The sequence below is a fragment of the Gallus gallus genome, chromosome 1 (assembly GCF_016699485.2).
Source record: "Gallus gallus isolate bGalGal1 chromosome 1, bGalGal1.mat.broiler.GRCg7b, whole genome shotgun sequence".
Taxonomy (NCBI): domain Eukaryota; kingdom Metazoa; phylum Chordata; class Aves; order Galliformes; family Phasianidae; genus Gallus; species Gallus gallus.
In genome coordinates, this window is record NC_052532.1 from 76,870,347 (window position 1) to 76,894,667 (window position 24,321).

At 43.5% G+C, this 24,321-nt stretch overlaps 1 protein-coding gene and 1 non-coding gene across 3 annotated transcripts; both read left to right on the top strand.

Annotated features, from left to right (window-relative positions):
* The first annotated feature begins 15 nt into the window (after positions 1-15).
* Positions 16-23,845, top strand: NCAPD2 (non-SMC condensin I complex subunit D2). 2 transcript variants are annotated; one of them, NM_001080862.2, is given in 31 exon segments: positions 16-208; positions 362-437; positions 544-602; positions 1,059-1,240; positions 1,690-1,829; positions 2,164-2,291; positions 2,375-2,498; positions 2,580-2,727; positions 3,218-3,415; positions 3,972-4,106; positions 4,637-4,718; positions 5,338-5,515; positions 5,749-5,870; positions 6,915-7,136; positions 8,594-8,768; positions 10,168-10,252; positions 10,409-10,542; positions 11,938-12,070; positions 13,449-13,533; positions 13,631-13,792; positions 14,041-14,267; positions 15,256-15,367; positions 15,672-15,795; positions 15,977-16,132; positions 16,352-16,529; positions 17,494-17,588; positions 20,367-20,447; positions 22,385-22,571; positions 22,817-22,943; positions 23,060-23,230; positions 23,623-23,845. In NM_001080862.2, coding segments are annotated over 31 exon segments (4,236 nt in total). In that variant the 5' UTR covers positions 16-81; the 3' UTR covers positions 23,706-23,845.
* On the top strand, positions 663-983 carry LOC112531645. Its single transcript, XR_003073540.2, has one exon. It is a non-coding gene; the product is annotated as a small nucleolar RNA U85 (small nucleolar RNA).
* Positions 23,846-24,321: the final 476 nt, after the last annotated feature.

Sequence of the window (24,321 nt, forward strand, 5' to 3'; positions counted from 1 at the left end):
CCGGGAGAGGAAATCGTGTGGGGCGAGCGTGATCCGCGCGCGCGGTTTCGAGCGCCTGTGAAGGTGGTGCCGTGCGGGGCTATGGCGGCGGCGCAGTGCGAGTTCCAGTTGCCCCTCGCTGCTGACGACCTGCTGCGGGGCGACAGCTCGCGTCACTATGTCGTGCAGGAGGTACTGTCAGTCCGCGAGCTGCCGCCCGCTGTCGCAGGTAAGGCCCGAGTCCTTCCCCTACTGGGCTAGGCCCTAGGAGGCCCGGCCGGCCTAAGCCCGGGCAGAGCAGGCGCCGTCAGACCCGGCCCCGCCGGCGGTTTACAGCTGTCCCCGCACCGCCCTCGCTCACCTTCTCCCCGTCTCCCCGTAGCCTTCCGGGCTGCCTTCCGGGAGCGGGGTGCGTTGGCTGTGCTGCAGCATTTCGACACCATTTACAGTCTGCTGCGGTAAGTAGGGAACGGAGGGATCTGGAGGCTGGAGGTGGGCTGGGAGCTGCCGCCTCTTCCCTGTGGCGTTTTCTTGCTGCTACGATAAGCTGTGCTTGCCCCACAGCCACTTCCGAGCCCTGGGTACCGCTGCCAAGGAGGATGCCCTGGAGCTGATGATGCAAGGTGAGTGTTTGCTGTCTCCAGGCAAAACTGGAGTTGCGGGGAGGTTGCTCCCAGGCAGCAGTTTGATGATGATGTAAAGGCTAATGTGACTCAACCAGCAGGGTTGCTCCTTCAGCCCATTCCAGTATACAGGTCTGTAATCTTGGTGGACAGTGCAGAGCTGTGCGTGTTCGCTGTAAGGGCAGGCCGACAGAAAATCCCCTTCCCCGTGTCCCTGGGAAATAAATCCTTGGGACGTGTCAGCTCTGAGCAAGTGCTTCTAGGAACTGACTGGTGACTGGGGAACAGGATGGGAAAGTGCCTCCGAGGTTTTGGTTGCAGGGGGCAGCCCATGTTACAGCTGGTGAGATGTGAGCACACATCTTTGGTAATCTGATGACTGCTCTAAGTCTCCAACGAAGAGGATGGCTGAGAAACCTGGCCAAGAATGGACAGTCTTTTTCTACCTTTCTCCAGTGGTGACCCGTCATTCCAATGAGCTTTCTACCATCTTGAATGATTCCGGGCTGAGCCATACCGACCGCGATGCTCACCTCAACGCTCTTAAGATGAACTGCTATTTGCTGTCTGGCCTGTTGGAAGCCTTTGAAATGGAAGCCTTCAAGAGTGGTTTGGTGGAGGTGGATCCTGCTGGAAAGGTGGGTGAGAGAACTAAGGAGAAAATGAGATGAGAAATGTAGAAAGTCTGTAAGCTTGCTGAGCTCTGTGTCAAAGAGTATAGCTGGGTGTGTTTAAGCATGATGCTGGGAAAAGCAGTGCCTAATGTGGAATTCTGTGAAATCCTTTCTGGAAGGCAGGCAGACGTGTGTCTAAGCATCAGTAGAGATTAAAATGCTTAGGCCTCAGTTTGGTCCTTAAGTAGCTACCTGGCTGTCAGTATTTCCTCAAGTTCCGTTCTGTGCTCAGCCAACAGTGGTCGCTTGATGAGGGCGTATAAATTTCTTGTACATCTAATGGTGTCCCTCTCGATGCTTTAGAGTTTAACAGCCATTTTCATTTCAAGGGAAACGGGATGGTGATGGTGGGTTTTTTTTTTCTTTCTGTGTTCATGCTATTGATGAACTGCATTGCATAACTTTCCTTTCAGAACAAGAAGAGCCGCACCAAGGCCTCTGGATTCTCATGGGAAGACGAGAGGGAACCGCTTTTACGGCTGCTCACACAGTTGCTGCAGCTGGATCTCCGTCAACTTTGGAGTGGTTTGGTGGTGGAAGAAGAGCTTGTCAGGTAAGACAGCCCTTAGAAATAGTAGGATGCAGTCAGTGTTGGTGTAGGAAGAAGGGGTTAAATGGTAAGTCTGCAAGTGAGGTGGTAATACAGCCTTCTGCAGGGTAGGTATTGTTGGACCCTCAGTAAGCTGAAGCAAAAGTGAGCTGCTGAAGAACCACTTCTTTTCCTCATGTAAAATTCAGGTGTTTGTTGCTCAGTTTCTTAAGGATACTGGATAATCTGCCTGGTTGAAGAGAAAGGTGTAGCTAATGCGTACTTAGTGCAGTTTGCTAGAATAGTGTCAGTGCAAACTGCAGTAGTGAAGTTGGCTGTCTCTTCTCTATGGTTTTAGCTTACTGACGGGATGCTGTTATCGTATATTGGAGAATTCAAATATTGGTCTTCAGAGGTATCGGGCCACACGAGAAGCAGCAACGCATCTGCTTGCTACAGCTTTGACTCACTATGATCACATGTTCAGTGAGTTCATGCTTTCCTCTTTTTCTGGAAGCAGTTCCTACGTAGTTTCCTTGACCTCTTTTTCTCCCTTACCTTGTCAAAAGGTGCTACTCTGAAGATCACACAGATGCTGCAGCACTTTGAACATGTAGCCCCAGTGTTTGCTCAGGCTGTGACTCTCTGGGCTAAAGAATATGGACTGAAAAGCATAGTAGGTGAACTGCTGAGGTGAGAAAAATACCCTAAGATGTATTCTTCTAGCCCTAGAAATCTGAGGAGCCCTTTTCCTTATTTTATTTTTCTGTGCAGGGAAATTGGACAGAAATGTCCACAAGAGCTGGCTCGTGATACTTCTGGAATCAAGGGTTATGCTGTCTTCATAACTGAACTGGCTGAACAAATTCCTGCACTGGTGTTATCCAACATCAGTGTTCTACTGCGTCACTTGGACGGCGAGGTACATTTGCAAAATATTACCTGTCCAGAGAAGACAGGCAGTAGAAGTACTGCTATCTGATTTTTCTTTTTGAAAACAGAACATCTTTCACAGAGATCAAGTAGCCAAAACCTGCCTTATAGAACAGGTCATGCCCTTCCCTAAAATATGCAGAGAAATTGCACACCATGACACCTACTTTCTAGCTGTTGCTTCCAGGCATCTGAGAAACACAGGGATCTGACTGCTGTCAGACCAATCTGCTGTCCTTTATTCTTCAGTGCCAAGTTTCTTTAATGGCTTTCATCATGTTACTTTTTAGTAAAGAGCCCTTAAAAACCTTGTGTTTTTATATTAGTCCTTGCTTTTGTATTGGACCTAGCTGGATAGCAGGGCTGGATTGCTCAGTCTTGCAGGCATAGCCATGTTCAACCAAGGTTGATACAAACTCTGAAATAGAGAAATTCAGTTTTATTCTCTGTTCCTGGTTCATCAACTCATCTTTTTGCAGAATTACATGATGCGAAATGCCATTTTGTCAGCTATGGCAGAAGTGCTGCTACAGGTGCTGAATGGTGACCAGCTGGAAGAAGCTGCCCGTGGTACTCGGGACAATTTCCTGAAAACACTGCAGGCCCACATCTGTGATGTCAATGGATTTGTGCGCAGTCGGGTGCTGCAACTTTTCACTCGAATTGTTCAAGGCAAGGTGTGTGTGTTGGGAAAACGGCTCTGCCTCTGTCTTCTCCTCCCCTGATTTGTTTTCTAAGGGGATTTCTGTCACTCTGATTTTTGCTTATAGAGACTGAAGTGGAACGGAGAAAGACATTGTCTTTGAGTAGTAAAGTATCTGTCATTCTTTTTCCCAAGAGAACAAAGATCCTAAGGTTAATGCAACCAGGGAACAGAAACTGCATGATTTTATGTCTTACTAGTACAGAATAGAAGGAAGAGCTCAATTGCACAAGCTCTTTCTGGACATTACTATGGGAAAACGTCTCTCTGCTCAGAAATATTAAGGCTCTTCTCAATAGACTCTTCGGTAACCTTTTGTAAGTCCTTGCTTTCAACAGATCTTGGACTAGAAGATGTATGGAGGTCCCTGCTCACCTAGATTTTTCTAGGAATGTGTAATCTGTGCCTTCTCGTATGCAAGCCACAAGTAGAATAGCGTGTGTGTATAGTAATTTGTCTGCAGGAAAACAAACAGTCAGGAATTTCTAGGGCTTCTTGATAACTTTGTCTATGCTTTCATTGTGTACTAGGTCCTGCCTTTGACTCAGTTCCTGTCTGTCGTATCCCTGGCTGTTGGGCGTCTCAAAGACAAATCTGTGGTGGTAGTTAAAAATGCCATCCAGCTCCTGGCTGCGTTTTTGTCCAATAATCCCTATTCTTGTAAGGTAATTCCTATTAACAGGGTGGATATGCTAGAAGTGTGTTTGCAGGCTGAGTATCTGCAGTATGGTATGGGCAAGGCAGTGGTCTTTCCATGTTGGCCCTTCAGCAAGACAGAAGTTTTGACTATGCAAATGGGAGCTTTCTGAATTTTCTGTTGTTCAGATCTCGTGTTCTCTGGGTCTTCACTGACTAATTCGTAGATGTGCAGGGCCAAGATGGTTGAGATCTTGATAATGGAAAAACCTGCAGCAGTTTGATGTGAATTCACTGTGGGATTTCTTTTCTTATGATCAGAATTAGGCTGTAGGCTTCTATGCAGAGCTGCAGTCTTTATGTTCACCTGCACCTCCTTTTGAGCTTCTGAGCCTCAGACTGGCATTTTACAGCATCTAGGATGGTGGCCGGAGTTTGCTACTTCAGTTTCTAAAATCAGTGTTTTCTGAGGTGATTGATAACACTAAGGAAATAGAAAAAGGATAATTCTAGAAAAACTGGATAGGTAATGGATTTCTTTTCTTCTTGGCATTTTCAGTTGAGTTGTAGTGACTTGGCTGAGCCACTCAAGAAAGAGGTGCAGAAGCTGCAAGAAATGAAGGACCGTTGCAGAGAAGCCGGTAATTTCTTTCTCTTTCCCATTCACAGGGTGTAACTTGGACTCTGTCCAGTATGAATTTCACTCTGGGCTTATTTTTGCTCATCTTACACTTCCTCCGAGATTGCGGTGGCTTTTATTTCAGATCTTACGTGAAACAGTGAGGCCAGATAACTGGGGAATAAACTCACAGAAGTCTTCATGCCATGATGTAGTAAAAGGACCATATGATTGTCCATACTTTGGTCAATAGTGTTATTCTCAGGGCAAGAACTGAACATAAGTATGAACATCCTCTCAGGCTTCCATTTTCAGCCATTCAAGGACAGCTTCTGCCAGGAGCTTGGTCAGATATGCATTTCAACTTGATTAGCCTTGAACTTTCTGCTGTCTAGAGATGAATAAATAGCAAATGATGGCTCTCTCTGTCATTTTCCCCCTTAGTTTTTTTTTTTTATTATTTTAATTCCAAGAGTTGCTAGCTATTCATATTCCGGTCTAGGTGGGATCAGCAATGGGGATAGTGACTGCCTGAGGGAAAAAGCCTGGGATTCCTAACTTCCAGATGAGTTTCTTTCCCCACTTAAGGTATCATTTGAATCTTTTCCATTCCTCATTCTCTGTCTGTCATTTCTTTATAGCTCCAACAATCACCCCAGAAGAAGAGTGGGAAGCAATGCTGCCAGAAGTTACGGCTGCTGCAAGGCAGATCCTTCAACCCCTGCAGGAAGATGAAGACGAGGAGGTGCTGGAAGTTGAAGAAACAGCAGAGGGTACATCAGAGCAAATCACTGGGATGCTGAGGAAGCTGAATTACAAGTAAGAAGGCTCTGCAATCTCTCATTCTCTATTCAAGGAAGGTTTGAACTCCAGTGTAAATGCATGATTTCCAGTAATGTTACTCTAAGGGAAGGGATTGACATGGGCACCTGACACAGCGTGCTGGCAGGAACACCTGGCTTTCCCAGGAGTTCAGGGCAAAGTTGGATGGTTTCCCTTATAGTCTGCACTAATGGGTTGCTGGTGTTCTGTTGGGTTCTGTCATTGACCAGGAATGCAGTTCGCCTTACGCAGAAAGCGCTGTGCCGCTTCCAGGGACAAGAGCCCTTCAGTAGCTCCAAAGAGGAAAATGAGGAGGCAACAATCCTGGGCATTCTGAAGAGACTTTACACAGGTAACTACAGCAGATTGGTCTGTCTCTTCCCTGCATTCAAGCTGTTGCTAGAGCTAGACCAAAACTGTCTGGAATGCTACATCTCTTCTTTCAAACCGTGGGCCTCAGTATACATCCCAGTATGCATGTACTCAGCAGTTCAGAGTTGCACCATCTGTGGATCATTTCCTCATGTAGCGGCTTGGCCTCTTGTCTGGATCACACTAATCCCAGTATTTTGATTCTGCTGAGAACAAATTAATATTCCCACTATAAGCGCACTTCTAATGCTTTAACTTGTATCGTCTCTGCTGAAGGGAGTAAAGCCAGTGTTACTCATGCACTTCTGTCCTGTCTGCGTTTGTGTGGAGTTCTGCTTCCTGAACAGGTGGTGGCACATAAGGCTCACTCTTAAAGGTCTTCACCAAGTATCAGATTCAATCAAAGTCTTGCTCCTTCAGGCTCACGCTTCTTGTTGTATTTTACAACTGTGCATCATCTTTTGTATTTGTTTCAGAGTAAGGTCTCCTAGCTTATTCTCCTGAGCTAATTTCTGTTTAAAAAAAAAAAAAAAAAAAGCTACTATCTAAATAATCTTCTCAACTTTGTCAGCTCCCCACACTTGTACAAACTGCTACAGAGTAGTAGGTTTTGCCTTCTCTGTACTCTGTCCTGATTCTCTTCTAGGTCCTCATCCATCTTTGGGGAGGTGTCAAGATCAGATTAACTTCTTCAGTGTTTTTATGGTATTTAGGTAAACTGGACCATGCCTTTTTCCACCTGTCTTAGTTAATACTTACGTGATGTGCTGTGTTGTAGTGCTGGAGTTTGCTCTATGATATGCTGAGATGTTGTCTTTGTAGCTAAGTCTGATGGCAGTGTGTCGCTGTTTGGGTTGAGTTGTGGGTTTGTTGGTTTTTTTTGTTTTGTTTTGTTTTTTTCATGAAAGCCTCCTGATTTTAATGTCAGTAAGGGGTCGAGTAAGAAGAATTAAAATGCCCTGAACTGTGCCTGTTTGTCTTATACCTTCAATACTGCTAACAAATAAGTGTTCATGCTGTGCAGGTTTCTGCCCAGGTGAGAACAGTGGGGATTCTCCATGTGCCAATGGCAGTCTTACAATTGAAGAAGCTGTGCTGGAAGAGCAGCCTCAAGAGCAGCCTCAAATGGAGCTGGTCAAACAGGAGATGTTGGTGCAGTATCTACAAGATGCGTATAACTTCTCAGTGAAAATCACTGAAGCCCTGAGCCTGATCAGCAAGCTGATGTATGAAAACTCTGTTTCAGGTGTGTGAAATAGCCATGGGGACTTTTTTCCTCTGTTTGTAGTTTCCAGGTTTGTCCCTTTTTGCTGGAGAGGAGATACAGGAGTGGTGGAGCTCTAGGGGAAAGGTTGGAAGAGCTGCTGTTCACCGAGCAGATGTCGCAGGCACTGGAATACTAAAACAGCAAGCACCATCTACATGGAGATTGTGAGAGATTTGCATTAGGGCATGAGTGGGCTTTTTAGACATGTAGAAGCCAGATTTTTAAATATCAAGATTAAGGAGGGGGGGAAAAAAAAAAGCAAAAGAAAGTCTGTACTAACTACTCATATTTTACCCATACTAAGAAAGCAGGTTTCCTTAGCAAGGTTTGGATGCTGTTAGGCGATTACACACAAGAATGAACTCTTGAATCAGCATCTTTGTAGGTCATTTGCAGTTTAAGGCTAAATGCATACCCCTCACCTGGTATTTTAGTGCCTGATTTTGGTTGGTTTGTCGGGTCTTTTATGGCTGCACAGAATTTACTAGCTTCTGTCCTGTTCTGTAGCGTGAGGAAGGCGAGTTAGACATCCAGACAACTGAAGCATATTGTGAGACCTCCTCTCCATTTGGAGAGAGTATTCTGCTGTGGTGCTGTCTGAGACTAAGGGATGTGTGCACTTGTTTAATTTTTTTTAATTAAAGGTTTAAGATTTAAAGATGTAAGTTTGTATTTCAGTGCAAGTGTGCCTGCTGGTATGACTGGGACAGCGGAAGCATACCAGTTGTCTAGATACAAATACTTTCATGTGTGGCAGGAGTACAGCTTCTCTACCGAAATCTCATTCTGCCTATACTGCTACAATCTCTCACTTAAGCAAAGATCAAACTCTATCGATAAACTGTCGAAGAGACTCTCTAATCGTTGCTATGGCTTTCTTGTGCATGTGCTCTAAATTAATGGGTTTTATTTTATTTATTTATTTTTCCTCTCTCCTCTTAAGAACAGAAGGCTGGGGAGTATCTTCTCTGGAGTAGCCAAGTTAAAATCAAATACATTATTTCTTATATAAGGCAAACACACAGTACACCATCAATCCATCTGCTAGCTTAGTTACAGTATTGCTTTGGGACAGCTGCTTTTTATGTGACCATAAGACATAAGATCTTTTTTTTTTTTTTTCTTCTCAAAGCTGCTGTTTCTTACAATGGATTTATGTTTTTTTTTCTTTCTCAGGTATGGCCTCTGTGCTCTTCTCCTAGGTCTATCATATCATGTTTAACTCTAATATTTGGTAACTTACTCCCATTTCCTCCAGGACATCTATTTGTAGTAGTGACCCTATTCTGACTTAAGCCATTTGCAGACAGTAGCAGTGATCTTGGATACTTCTAGGGCTAGCTATGAGAGCAGTATGCCTATGAATTTGTCTTAATGACCTCTTTAATAACGAGAAGGAAGGAATTACACTAATGCAGCTGTTCTTTCCTCTTCAGTTGTTCAAGAAGCCATTGAGTTCTTTGTGACAGTCTCGAAGTTTGGTGTGCCCCAGGCACTGCTTGGAGTCCGCAGGATGCTGCCCCTCGTGTGGTCAAAAGAGCCTGGTATCAAGGAGGCTGTGCTGAACGCCTACAGGCAGCTCTATCTGAGCCCCAGCGGGGATTCAGAGAGGTATGGGTTGTCCTAAATGGAAGTCTTTTCTAGCAACTCCCCAGAGAAATGTTTCTATATGTCTTGTATGTATTCATGTCTAGGAAAAATTAATGCAGCAGAACTCTATATGAGAAAGCACAGAAGGCAATGCTGTGAATTATTTTAAATGAAACTGGTATCTGGCACTCATGCTGAACTTCCTCATAAGTTTCACCCTCACATAAAGCACTGCACCAAGAGGAATCTGCTCAAATGGTCAAGGAGAGTCAGCTACTGAATGTTTGTCATGTCAGTTGGGTTCTTGATGGCTTCAATAAACTGATTTTTTTTTGGACGAGTATTTCAACCCATTAGGAAGCCAGCTGTTAGGGACAGATCCCATGTCTTGGAAATGTAATGCTCCACCCTCCTTGGACAAGGTTTTAGTCCAGTATATGTTCCTTTACTTTGGGTTTCTTATGGCTATAGTCTCTCCTGTCACTGGGTTGAGAATAAAAGGAATGGTATACGATGTAGTCTAGACTTAGAGCTATCTTTCTGATACTAAACCTCATTTTTTTGCTGCCAAGTCAGTCGTGCATGCTGTGGTCTTATCTGAGTGTAGGAGTTTTGCTTCTCATCTAAACAACGCATTCCTCAGTATTTACTGGTTTTCTTTCTGTCTCGTGTCCTTGGTTTTTTTGACTATATGCTGTTTGTTTATCCCTGACACTATACAAGGTGTTTTTAAATTATGATTTGAGTGCTTTCACACGCACTTCAGTTGGTATTTCATTCAGAATAATCTTAAATTTTTCTATAACAAAACTCTACACGTGGAGGATGAAAGGATGGTGATGGAATCTTTATTTGCTGACCCTTAATGAGGATCTAGGATGGGATGTTGAGGTGCTCTTGCATGCTTGCTTGTTCCACAGCAAAGAGGAGCTGTATCTTTTCTGTAGAGTGCCATTTGCTTCTTTTTCCAACTCTTCCCATGTACACCTTTGTTTTCACCTTTAAGTCAACAGACAGCACCCTTGCTTCTTGCTGCTGCTTGATAGTATTGTCTGGTTATGGCTGTCCTGCAGTTTGAGCTCTAGCCTTATTTGTATAGATAGTTTTGCAGTTTCTTATGCTCTAGTAAATAGTATTATGACTTGTGGTTCAGAGGGAACTGGGAAGGGGCTGGCATGAGCCTGTTGCCAGGCATTTGTGCAGAGCATCAGTAGCTGCAGTCAACTTCTGAGCTCATACTATCTGCACTGGAACTTGAGCTGGGTGACTCTGAGAAGTCGGGCTGGTAGAGGGGGAAGTTTTCCTGTTCCCAAGGAACAGATCTGTTACGTAGTAGTTGCCTATTCAGAGAGCTGAGGACAAGTAATCATGACAGTTCCTTTTTATTTTTTTTTAATTTTCTTTTTTTAACTTTTCAAAGGGCCAGGGCCCAGAACCTGGTGTGTTCTCTCTCTCTCATCATGGTGGATGCATCGTTAGGAACAATACAATGCTTAGAAGAAATAGTGAGTATTTGTTTTGTTTGAGTTTGGATTGTATATGTTGTTATAGATTGTTGTCATACGTTATATGAAAACAGCAGTCAATGAATGTAATGTCTTTACTAGTCTGAAGTCCACCCTCCTCTGGCTTTCCCTGCTTCTTTTGCATTTCTTTTCCAGATCTCAGAGTTTGTCCAGAAAGATGAAATAAAACCTGCTGTGATCCAGCTGCTTTGGGAGCGGTTCACAGAAAAAACCCAGTGCTCACCACTGGAACGCCGTGCAGCTGTGATGCTGCTGGGGATGATGGCACGGTGAGCCCAGGGCCCATTGTGATCTTGTGAATGGGGGGATGCAGAGGGAGTTAATCTTTCGTGAACAACTGTGGGTGCAGGATCAGCTGACCCTTGGTTCTGTAGCCCCCAAAAATAGTAACCAGAACATGGGGTGATGAAGCTTGGAATTAAACACTGTTTTGTTGTGTTTGAACAGCAATCTCTGAGTAATTGTGATCACAGTGCCTTCCTTGTGTTCTAAACATCCACTTCAGGCTTTACCATGCTACAGTTCAGCACTTTGTGTTTTGATTAGAACTGTGAGAAGCCGCTGAATAGAGATGCCTGGAGGCTTAGCATGGACGGAAATTAATCTGATTCCCTTTCTGTGGGCAAAGAGATCATAATTACACTACAATTTATTTAGCTTAAATAATTTATAATTTCATTTCCCAACCTGGTAACCGTTGGGTGTTAAGCTTACCTGCTAATTTCTTGTTCTTCCTACTTCTGTCCTTCATCAGTTAAAAATAGGCCTGGATGATGATGGTCTGAAAGATCTTGGCACTACAGTAAGATCCATTTCTGGAGCTTACAGGCAATTCCACAATTTGTGTATTAGCTATTCCTCCCATGATATTTCTACCACTCCATCCCATAATTGTAAGCATAGTTGTAAGCATAAATTCAAAATTCCTAAAAATCATGGGATATCCACAAAACTGTAGATTTGTAAGACATCCTGTGTCAAGTCCATGGGTATATGTGTAAAATAACAAGTTTAATTCCTTCTCCAGAAATTTGTTTAAAGGAGTGATTTTGCTTTTGTTGTAAAGATGCCAGTTATGTTTCTTATTAGATTCCCTATTGAAACGTGCTAGGTACTCTTCTTACCCTCTTCAGCCAGTTAAGTGCATGTTCCTCAGACCAGGTCTAGTATTGCAGGATGAGAGGGAGGTGGGGGTGAGGGTGGGTTGATTGGTTGGTCGGGGTTTTTTGTTTTTTGTTTTGTTTTTGTTTTTTTGCTAAGTGCAGCTTCTTTCACCCTGCCCCATCAGGGTGGAAAGTACTGCCCTCTACCAGTCTTGAACTGCTGGACTCTTTCCTGCTTTGCAACATTTTTGTCTTACGCTTTTAAGTTTTACTCGTTTCTGACAAGGAAGAAACAAAGCATTGATTTTCTTTACAAAAAGTCATTATGCCCAATTTTGCTCAGTTTGGATAACCACACATACACAGTGGAGTATAGGTTATCCTGTCTTCTGTGGAGTATGCACTGCCCTATAGCTGTATTTTGAGTCAATTGATTTATCTTTTTTCCCTACTCGAATGACTGCCTTCTGCAAGCCACGAGGATTACTTCTCTTGGTTAAATATTTACTGTAAAGCTTCATCAGCACCTCCTGTAATACCCCTGTCCCTTCCATTCCATAGAGGGAAGCCAGAGATCATAGGCAGCAACCTGGATGTTTTGGTGACAGTAGGACTGGCTGACAGGGTGTATGAAGACTATCGCTTGGCAGAAGAAGTATGCAATGCAATCTCCAAACTTGCCAGTAATTCTAAGGTAAAGCTCTCACTTTGTCCTTGTGGTCACAGAAATAGTTACCCAGTAAAAGAGAAGCAGGGAACAGACTTTGCACTGAGAAAAGAGAATTTATATCGTTTAGGGCTTTTGTTTTGTTTTTGTTTGTATGGGATTTTTTGTTTTTTCAAAATGAGGTAGGTTGAGACCATTCAGCAGTGCTGTCTGGAAAGTTTATCACACATCAGTGAGCATGCAATAAGAATATTTTCATTAGGCAACTGCTGAATTCAAATTAGAAAAGAGTTCAGTGCACAAGGAAATCTGTTTTCCTTCCAATTCTCTTGCTCATACTCCCCATTCTGAGCTGATTTATGTCTCCTCAACCATGAAGCACTTTCCTCTACTGATATTTTCTGGTGTTGTGATTCCTTTGCCCTCTCTGTTAATTGACATTTGGGAGTTGTTGGCTGTATGGCTGAATATAAAACAAGACAGTTTTTCAAATCTGTTCATGTTATAACATGAATGGTGGCCTATCAGATGGTTTCTTTGTTGAAGAGCAATTTATAGTTTTTAATGCACTTAGGGAAAGACTCTTTGTTTCGTTGTTGTTGCTTTGTTTTTAGCTCAAGCATTTTGGGTATTTTAATTCAGGAGTTGCAGCACGAAAGCAGCCCTCCTTCACACATCACAGTCAGTCTGGTTTTGCCCCTTTCACTGGGGACATGACTGCAGGACCTCCGTGAATTAATGTATGTCATGGCACTCTGAATTACAGCTATCTTCAGAATATTAAATTTTAGGTTGATTTAATGCTGTAGTTACTTATACGAGAAGGGAGTGATACTTGAATAATTGTGGAAGCTCTTCTGCTCCTGCCCCAAACAAGAAGTTCATAATGGAGAGTAGGATTATAGTAAACTGAGAAATTTTACTTCCAGCTACTGAAAGCTGACAAATCTCAAGCAGTAGCTTGTTTTCATCACGTATATCTTGATCAGGAATTCACAGATGTTCTGAGGTATCCCAAGTATTGTCATTCTTGGTTTAATAGTTCACAAATTTGTCTTACGCCAAGCTTATATATAGTGGGAGCAGTACAGAGCGTATAACATCAGATTTAGAGTCATTTTAAGATTTCAAGGGTTGTTTCAATTTAAGGTGAAGTAGTGAAACTATCTGGCTTGGCTTGGAATCATGGTTTGGACAAGCTTCAAATCTGCCCAATGCTGCCACCATGTCTTAAAAAGTGACAGTAATGTCCCCACTGTGTGTTGAGTTGCAGAGCAGTGCCGGATGTCCCTGCCATGGGCCTAACAGGCTTTTGGTTGAGATTGTGCACACAGCGAGATGAAGAGCCAGGGAGGGCGTGGAGGTGTTCTTTTGTCTGGTGGGAGTAACTCATCTCTCTCTGCAGCCAGCAGAGGGGAAGAACAGTGTCCCATTTCGACTGCCACAGGAACAAGCGCTGTTTGTGTGCCTGAGCGACGCTGTGAGTAATGGTGAGCTCAAGTCAGCAGCGGGTTTGGTGGAGCTGGGCTGTGAGGTAGCTTGTGTTGCAGCTGTTCCATGTGGTACATGGCTCCTCTTTCTTATCAGGCTTTGCCCAGCCAAGCAGTCACTGGATCCCCTTCATGGAGGCAGCAGTAACGCTCATCTACCAGCTAGCAGAAGGGCCAGAGAAGATATGTGCTCACATCCTGCAGGTGTGCAGCCAGAAAGCTCTGGAGAATCTGCAAGAGGCTGATGGGCAGAAAGAGGGTGAGGGAAAAAAAGCTGGTGAAGCAAACCTGTACCCGTGGTTTCTGGTGCTATGATCGGGTGGTCTGGGATAACTGTGGGAGGAGAAGAGTAGGGGCTAGTAGAGATGCTGGCATGGAGGAATGCAAGTGCTGTGAAGGGGGTCTGTGGACCATGGAGGTGGGTTATATAGTTACTGAGGTTGGGCAGTAACTGATATGTGTAGATTCCAAATCAATGCTGAACTGCAATAATTTTTCCTCCACTAGAGTCAGGGGCTTCTCCCAGCAGAGTCTCTGATGGTGCTAGCAGTCTTCCTACGTTCCTGCTGCTGCACCTGGTGGCCCTTGTGGGACAGGTGGCACTGCGGCAGGTAGCACATTTGGAAGTGTCTGTGAGCGCAGAGCTGCGCAGGCGCCGCATCCTCAGGGAGGAGGAGAAGACCAAGAAGCATAAAGAGCGTTCTGACAGCAGCACAATAAAGAAGAGACCTCGGGTGAGATTTGTTTGTTTTCCTATGAGCTCTTCTAATGTCCCAGCTACTGCCACAGCAAGCTTCTAGTGGACATGAATTTGTCAAGGATTCTGTTAAGTGAAACTCCAGCCATTCTCGGGTTTGGAACAGGCAGGGGGGGAGGAAGCAAAGGGTAATAGCCTGACTAGGTTTATCTTCTTCGTTAGTTTCCTCTCTACCCATCACCTACTTTATTAACATTGCAGTCTTTTTGCAATTGCTGCTCATGGTGAAGAATGAGCACCCATTTGCGCACTGAGTTTTGTAAAAACCAGTTTCCAGAAGCTTAATCCACAGCCAGTTCTGCTACAGGGTGTTTTCCAGTGAAGTTGACTTATTTGGGTAAGAACAGAGTTAAAAAATCATCTCCCTAGACTTTCAGTCTTTATTAGATGGATACACTGCTGTGTCCAGAGAAGTTTATACATTTTCTCATCCACCCTACTTAGGAGTCACTATCATTTCCCACAGAGGGGGAAGGTACTGTGAGATTTTCCCAGGAGTAGCAGTTGGGTGCAGATCTCTGATCCCCTATGCAACGCCTGTGTCTCCTTTCTTCCCTTGTATTGTTTTTCGTTTGCGTTAAGGTTCCTGTAGTCTTGCTCAGAAGACCAGAAATTCAAAGGCTGCTTTGATTTTCTTTGCTTTTGGGATCTGTGTGTCCCTCGAGTTGTTTGACTTGGGCACTGATGCTAGGTATCTTATTTCTGTCTCAGTTTGTTAGCTTCAGTAACCTAGACGTTTTTGGTGCGCTGTGGCACATGGACTAGCAAATCCTAGACTACATTTCACAGCTTCATTTAATTCTTACGGAAAAACCAGTTACAGAATTCTCTGTCAGTCTATTCTTCCAGACTCTTGTCATGCTGCTGGGGATATGCGTTGCACCTCTCACCTAAGAGAGAAGTACTTTGTGAAGGAAAGGATTATCATTGCCCATCATCTTCTTACAACCATTTTTTCTACACAGAGCACAGGAAATGATACCACTATGGAGGAGGAGCTGGGCCTCATCGGAGCATCTGCTGATGACACTGAGGCTGAGCTCATCCGCAGTATTTGTGAGACAGAACTTCTAGATGGTAAGTATGACTCCACTGAAGAACAGCACAGGTTCCATCTGCCACATGTGAGAGAATGGGAGAGGTGGGTAATGCATCTAGAGGAAGGGAAGGGAGGCTGTTCCCTTCATAAAGAAACACTGTCATTTTTCTTCAGTGTCAGTTTCATTTATAGGCTCCCTTTGTTCTCCTTTGAGGATAGTGGCAAAAGTGAGTTATCCAGCTCATATAGTCTGCAGGAGTTCTGTTATAAATTCAGTGATTTTTCTTGAAATGCTGCTTGAACAGTGCTCACATATCTGCTGCTTTCATCCCCACTATCTAGAGAAGCACCTGTTTTCTGCTTTTGTTCCACTGGTGCTCAAGATCTGCAACAACCCTGGGCTCTACAGTGATCCAGCGCTTAGAGCTGCTGCAGCCCTGACTCTTGGCAAAATCTGCATGATCAGGTAACGTTGATGTTCTCTTATCAGCTTCACTGGCACTTAAGTACAATAAATGTTGCAATTCCTTTGTGGGAAAAGGAAAAAAAAAATGGACAAAAGAGCATACGTTTATTGTCTCACTAGTATCAGAGACTGGATTTTGGTTACTGATTTTGGCCTTCTTTTTGGTACCCTGTCCTGCCAGCTCTGAGTTCTGTGACTCCCACTTGCGCCTGCTCTTCACTATGATGGAAAAGTCCCCTCTGCCTGTTGTGAGATCCAACCTCATTATTGCAGCAGGAGATCTGGCCATCCGTTTCCCCAATCAGGTGGAGCCGTGGACAATGCATCTGTATGCCAGGTAGTGCCATGCTTATTGCTAGCAGAGGACAGGTGATAAGAGCTTGATGGGAGGGTGGCACAGGGCTTCTGGAAGGTGAGCCTGTTGGAGGAAACCAAATCTTAAGGCACCAGTGGAAGGAAACAGCAGAACTGGCTTGTGGAGTAAGTAGGCTGTCATGGGTACTGGTAACTTAGAGATGCTCAGCTGCCTTCTGTATTAACTATTTGCTTCTGCCAGGTTGCGAGATCCCTGCCAAAGTGTGAGGCAGACAGCTGGAGTGGTGATGACTCACCTCATCCTCAAAGACATGGTAAAGGTGAAAGGCCAAGTGAGTGAGATGGCAGTTCTGCTTATAGACCCAGAGGAAGCAATTGTGGGAGTGGCTCAAAACTTTTTCAATGAACTCTCCAACAAGGCAAGTGGATGCTCAGGATTCTTAGTTCATCTTAGTTCATCAGGGGCTGATAAGGGTTGGGTCGCTGACACAAGAATTTGGAGTCCTGGAGAAGGTGTGTTGTTGTTGGGGATCTACCTGCTGTTCCTCTGTGTTGCCTAAATTATGGTAGAAAAAGGGAATTTTGCACAATGAGTTTTGATGTTGTCAAATTTGAGCTCATCAAAGAGGAGAAGGCTCCAAACCAGTGCTTTGTCTACCTGCTTACTTGTGCACACCTGGTATGGGCTTGGGAACAGGTCTTCTAAGAGTTCCCTTACTTCAGGCTCAGGCAGTGCATCATCTGAGACCTTTCAAGGTTATTCCTGGCTATGTGACATTTGAGATACTTAAATTGAAGCAGTTATTGTCCAGGTAGGTAGGAGCCATAGCAGTATTACCCTCTATGTGCTGTTTATTCATCATGAGGGCTGCTGAAGGCCCTTCAGAGTTTGAGATTTACTGCCTAAGAGGAGGCAGTGTTGCTGGAGCTTTACTATCTTGGCTTGCTCTGTTAAAAGGTAAGCCCTACTATACTGGTTTTCTATCTCTGCATTGTCTGTAACTAAACTGCCTATAAGAACTGGGAAAGGGAATTTGGGTTGGGTCTTTTCCAGCAAGTTGAGAGGCAGTTCCTTGAGTTGTACTGTTCCGTATGCTTTCTTCCAGAATGTTTTTGTGCTGGGAGGTGACAAGGTTGTAAAGAAACTGCATCCAAGGCTGACAAAGAGGGTTGCAGTTGTTGTCAGCTCCTTAGCTTTAGTCAAGTAGCCCCAGGTGGGATTGGCTGGCTGTGTACAGCTTGTTTCAAGAAGCTGATGCTTTCAGTTAGTAGCTTTGTGTGGGGGGGGGAAAAAAGGTAACTTTAAGTGAACAGCTTATTTGTCTTAGCTCAAGCAGTCATTCATAATTCTGTATCTCATGTAGAACCTTGTATCCCACGCAGGATAATGCCATCTATAACCTGCTTCCAGACATAATCAGTCGTCTCTCAGATCCTGACTGCGGCATAGATGAAGAATCCTTCCATACTATTATGAGGTATGTAAAATCTAAAATGAGGGTTAATGAAGTCTGTTCTGACTAGGAATACATTTGAGCTAAGGGATGCCAAATCTACAGAACAAACTACTATAGCATACATAATGCTTTTTCTCTCATTCTCCTCAATCTGACTTTTTCACAGTCTGCATCTGAAAGGGAAGTCATCCCAGGGGGAACCAATCCAAAGGGTGAAGAAAAGGCTCCATAAAGAGTTTTCACTAGCTTACTCAAACCGACTTTCCCTCTAGAGATGTAAAAACAGTTCTGTTTATGCATGGGAACCCAACCAACTATAGGAGAAGTGAACAGATTTTAAGGATCTGCCTTCCTTGTTATTTTGGTGACCTACTGGGTTTTTGTAAGCAGTTTGAATGTTTAATAAAGCCATAGATAAAGTAAGATTTGGTTGTTGGGGTGGGGTGGGTTTTTTTGGTTTTTTTTTTTTTTGCCTTTTTTCCAGAAACTCAAACTCTCCGTGGCATTTGCTGATGGCTTCAGTTGCTCATAAACAGCATAGAGAATCTTTGGTTTCCATGATTTATTTTCTTCGTAAGACTTAATCTGTCTCCCATCAAATGTCTTCAGTGGTAAATTACAAAGATTTTCTGTTCGTATATGAAACTTGGCCACATGAGAGTTTTTCTGAACTGTTTCTGATTGTGTTGCTCGAATCCATGTGGATTGAAGAGGAGACTATTGGACAAGTATTGCTGTTGCTGCAGAAAAAACTTCCAGTGATTTTTTTGACTGGAGTCTTTCTGTCTGTGAGATTCCACTGCATTTAGGAAGAGGGATGGAATTTTGAACAGGCAGGAATTGCAAAGGTCGGAAAAAGACTACCAGTGAGACTAAGACTAACTTATGGCTCCAAAAGTACATGAACATTTTGCTTCAGTTTTCAATCTCAGATAGTGGGAAATATAGTACGTAGCTACTGATAGTACATGTAGAAGAATTTAGTGTCAGAAGTGGAAGCAGATCATCAAACACCATTATATATGAAATAGATGGCATACATGAAAAGAATGGGAAATACTTGTGGAATTCTCAGTACTTTTTTTAATAAATGTGAAACTGGAGCTGTTGTCACAGGCGTAGAGTTTACTAAGTTTAGCACTTGCATTGAGGATGGACAGAGTACATGTGATCAAGACAGGTACAGATCGATTTTTCTGCCTTCCACAATATACAGGGAGAGAAACAGAAGTGCGTAGCAAGAGAAAAATTATTAATTTAATAAAGTAGGCAGAAGTCAAATTATTCTAAAGCTAATTAACGCAGAAGAGAATTGTGGCAGATCTACATCAGCTAGCATACCGCTTTGAATTCTTCAGATGGGAAAGAAGGAAGCAGTTGAAACTGAACTGTTTCTCCACGTAATAGTATTATACGAAGTGCTTGCATTATGGAGAGGATCTAGTTAAACTCAAAGGCACGAGCTGGGAGGAAGGGTGGCTTGTAATCCAAGGATACTTGCCAAAACAGAGATTGTGGAGGTGTAGAAAAGAAAAAACCAGTGATATCTGCCAATTGATAAGTAGCAAGGGAAGTATCGCCATTAAAGGACTAATTAATTGAGAATGAGGATTGCAGTAATAACTGTTCTGAAAACTAGTAGATCAAAATATAACAGTGAGTGTTAGAAATGGTTTAAAGGGCATCCCTGCTGTAAAGGGATGGCTAAAGTTAGCAAGAGATTCATTCCACTTGCTATTTTAACAGACATTTCTGCTTTCTGTATAGAAAATGTTGATAGTACTGGTGACACCTTGGCTGGAATGCTATCACAATTTGGGTTGCTTAAATTAAGGAAAGATGAATTGAAACTGGAACAAATGCAGGGGAGGAACGTTGAGGATAGGGTGTCAGTTCAATAGCTTAAAAGAAAGGAAGCTTGATTTGGTGATGGTTGTAGGCATGACAAAGACCGAACAAGGATGTACTTGTAGCAGTAACTTGACTGAGAATAAGTTAACAGAAATGTTGGTAGAAGAAAAAGGGGGGCTATGCTCTATAGCTCTTTTAATACAGAGAATTCAGTTATTCAGTAGCTTTTATGAGGACGTCATGTGAAACATAGGAGTACTTAACCGTCTTACAGTTGATGTTGTCTTTTTCCTCAGAAAGCTGATAAAAATGTGGGATCGAGTTGATATTTCAGTTCTGTTCAGCTTTGTTCCTACTTTACTGTAATGTTCACTTTTGTATTGATGAAAATTTATAGCAATGTACCTTCAGCAGAATAATAATTTTTGAGAAAAGAAAGTCTGCATGCCATCCCACACCCAGTAGAGTCTGCCTTTTCAGACATACTGGTCTGTAGCACAGCTCTGAAGTGAGGAGATCATCTGGAGGCGTTGCTTCTCTTAAAATTGGATGGAAGGATCTGAGCAGAAACAGGCACCACAGCCTTATCAGCAACCCACCTACCTCACACAGACATAAGCAATTCTCACTCTAGACCTGCAAGAGTCCTTGCTTTAGCTGTATTGCTAGCTGTATTTCATCTTAGGCAGATGCTTTTTGACAAACATGCAGTTATAATTATTGTAGCTGCTATCCTCCAATAGGGACTGCGATTACTACTTAAAAGATATTATATGCTAATAGCTTCTCCTGAACAGAATCTGAAGTGTGCAGAGCTCTCTAATCTTCACGTTTGGAGAAGCACGTAGCTGATCACTGGGCAGGAGATTTGCAAGCAAGCCATGGTGAAGGCAGAAATGGGATTTCCTCTCTTTGACCTTTCAACTTTACTATGTTTTTCCTTTGCAGACATCTCTTCCCATATATTACAAAAGACAAACAGACTGAGAGTTTGGTGGAGAAACTTTGTCAGCGATTCCGGACTGCCAGGTGAGTTTAAATCCTAAATTTCTTCCTATCTTTCTTCCTATCTAAAATGCATGAAAAAAATGTTTCCTTCTGGTCTTACAACATCTTACTACACTGTGATCTAGTAGGTGGCAACTCTGCCCATGGCAAAGGGTTGGTACTGGATGATCGTTAAGAACCCTTCCAAACCAGGACAATCTATGACTCTTTGGGTCCTTCTCCCCTTCTCATCTTTCTTAAGGGTAAAGGTTTTGTGAGAACTTAGATCTGCATTACTTACAGGTAGGCAAGGAGACACAGCCCCGGGGTGGCTTTTATTCACCTGTCTGGTCCTTTTCCACAAGCACTTCAGTTTAAAAAAAAAAAAAAAAAAAAAAAAAGTGTTAAACCGAGGCACTGGGATCTCCTTATCTGTCCCATTCTTGTTCTGCACGGACTGGTTGCTCAGTTCTGACTATGCTGCAGACTGTTTTCTTGCTTGAGTGCTTGTGCCACATGATATGTATTAGTCTGCTGTCTGCAAGACGTGACTTGTTTATGGTGCTGATTAAAGAGTATAATAGCCCAGAGCCCATCCCATGCATCTGGGGTATCTTTTTTGCCTTCTGGAAACTTTTTTTGTTGGTGGTGGTGCTTCTTTCCCTTTGCTCCTTAAGCTGTAACTTCACTGACTTGTTTTTTTCCTCAAGAAAAAAGGCGGAAGAAATGAACTGTCAAATATTTTCTTTGTTATCTTTATCTTCTACTGGATTTGGTGCACCCAACATTCCTCCATTCCTATGGTGTTCCATCTCCACAGTTGTGACTTTGCCCTTGAGGTTTAAAGCTGTGTCAGCTTATCTTGGCTATTTGTACACAGTGACTGGGCACGTGACCAACTCAGCTGCTGCAGGGAGTTGCATATTCCTGAGAAATATTTGGATTTTGTTTCCTGAGCTGGAGTAGAGAGTGGCCCCTCGCAAAATTTCACCCTAGGAACAGTGGTGAGATCTTCAGACCACACTTGTGTTACAGTCAGAAGGATCTTTACATCTAGCTTTTGCTATACTTGACCTAATGTCACCACTGTACCACAAAGATGATCGGTTTAGTGCACACTAGAGGTAATGCTAGAGCAAGACTCTTATTCAAGGCTAATACAGGAGCTTATCAGGAAAGATTATGCAGCCACCATCCTTAGGATTGCTGGAGTTCTACTTAGCAACATGCCAAGTATGACTGAGATGTTTCCACATTTAACACCTGGATGCTGCAGCTTTTTTTCCTCTGTGTTTGGACAGTACATTTTGAGCGTATATAGAAGCCCTCTGTTTTGTACACGTGTGTAAGAGGGACCTGCTGTTTTTACTCCCATTCTGTCCCAGTGAGCTATATTAAAGACATTAGTTTGGATTTTTTTTTTATTATTTGTTTCTTGTAACTTTCAGTAGAATCTGGACCTAGCTGTCCTTTGACACAGCAGTTGCTATTTGTATGCTTTGTATCGTAATGAAAATGTCCTTTATGCCTGTAACTGACCAGCAAAGACACTTTTAAGTGCAGCCTCTGCTTGAGACGGTCTTGGAAACACAAAAGTGAGCAGCCAGGTTTTTGTTTTGTTCCTTTATGCTTTTTAGTTGAAATGAGGCCCTTCAAAAAGAGCCCTTATATCGCTGCATGTTTCTCCTCCTAGCCAGCAACAACTTCTGGTGCTTTCTAACAAGTGACTATGTTCTTTAACAGTGAAGCCTTTGTGTTTCTGACAGACACTGTCAGTATTTTTGGTGGGATACAGTGGTTGTGCAGTGGTTGGTATGGTGTGGCACCCTGTAACAGAACATCATTAAATCTCATGTTCCAAAAGGAGAAAACACCTGTGGGAAATGCCTTATCCCCACATGCTGCAGTTCGAGGTAGGATGTGCTTATCTTTACACACTCCTTTTCATATGAACTATGGGCAATCTTTGTCTTTCCCAGAAATGAACGTCAATATCGGGATCTGTCCCACTGCCTTTCTCTGCTTCCCATCTCAGAGCGGGGCCTTCACAAGCTGCAGGACAACTTTGACTGCTTTGCAGACAAGCTCCAAGACCCAGCCGTCTACAGCTGTTTCCAAGCTGTGCTGGTTCGATGCCGCAGAGCAGCCAGCAAACCTGAGACTAAAGTAAGGATGGTTGGTGGGAAGCATTCGGGTGTGGAAACAAGTGCTTTATAAACACAGTGACTGGAAAGCTTTGCAGTTCTCCATGTTAAGCTGACTATTCTTTGGCCTCAACAATTTAATGGAGATGCTGATGGAAATCCTGGAGCAGGAACTGGCTATGCCATGGATGTAATGCTTCTCTCTGTTTTTTGTTGTTGTTGTTGTTTTGTTTGTTTGTTTTTGCTGCTGTGTTACAACTGTACCAGGCTTTGGCTGAAGAGCTGGAGCAGAAGCTGTCCGCCTGCCATAACCAAGGGCTGGATTCAGCAGAGGTGTGCCAGGAAGGTGATAAAACTCCAATGCCAGAGCCAGCCAAGCAAAAACCAACATTAGGTATCTTCCCTTTGTGGGACTGCAGTCTTCCCCCAACCTTACAGCCCAGCAGGGACACCTAGGGAGTTTTCTTCACCCTTACAGATAGAAGGCTACTACCTTTCCTTTTTTCTTAGCAGGCAGCCGCCGCCAGCCCCTGAGCACAGCCAACAGGGATGATGATGATGATGATTTTGTTACACCCCGGCCACAAGCACTCCGAAACAATAAACGTGCCCAAAAGTCCCATCGGCACAAAAAAACTGTTATCACCTTCTCCAGTGATGAAGAGAACAGCTCTGAGAATGGTAAGGCATTAGACATGTATGTTCAAAAGTAAAAGCGGAGAGGTGGAGAAGGACTGGAGATTTGGTGTATTAAGGGTGAAAGCTTGGTGGAGAAACTTTGTCAGGGATTCTGGACTGCCAGGTGAGTTTAAATCCTAAATTTCTTCCTATCTTTCTCCTAAAATGCGTGAAAAAAACTTATCCTTCTGGTCTTCTTACACTTGATCCAGTGAATGGCAACCCTGCCTACGGCAAAGGGTTGGAACTGGATGTTCGTTAAGGTTCCTTCCAACTCAGGACATTCTACAATTCCTCTGGAAGGGGGAGAGTGCAAATGGGGATCAAGAGCTGCACGCAGATTTCTCTGTTCAAGGCAGTAGAGTGCTGGTTGTTGACACAATTTTCTCTTTTAGAGCTATTGGCAGAATTAAGAGAGGAAGAAACCCCCACCAAAACAACTCCCATCACCAGGTCTTCAACCCGACGGCTGCGCTGAGGGAACCATCTGCCACTGTCTTTAAAAATAAAGATTGATTTTTGCAGCAGTCATCTTCTCTTGTCTGAATTACCAGATAATTTCATAGTGCTTTAAATGAAGACAAAATGGAAAGCCATGCAGCAGCCTGAAAAGGTTCCAAACCTTTCTGATATCTCCACAATGAAAGGCAGCGATTAACATGGCTGCTGCTTTGCCTGTTTGCCCTGACTTTGCAGATGGAAAACACACTGCCCTGATTTAAAAAAACAAAAAAGTCCGTTCTCTGGGGGAAAATAAAAAGCCAAATGTAACCACTGTGATTGCTCATTCCTTCCCTATGTTGTACCAGGGCATAAGTACACCATTCATCTTCTCTTGACACAGGCCCAATAATTTTGCAGGGTTTAGGCCGTTTTCTGTTTGATTGTTTTGGGGGCTCTTGCTCTGCAGGGACCAGCAGGACTCTGAGGGGATGTTACCTGCACCTTTTCTTGAACAGATCTTAAAGAAAAGGTAAGGAATAGTGGAAGGTAGAAGCTGATGTAGACCATGCAACCTGAGTAGGGAATGTGCAACATGAATGGGAAAGAAAATACAAATCAATTTTTAAGTGCAGAATTACTTTTGTCAAAGT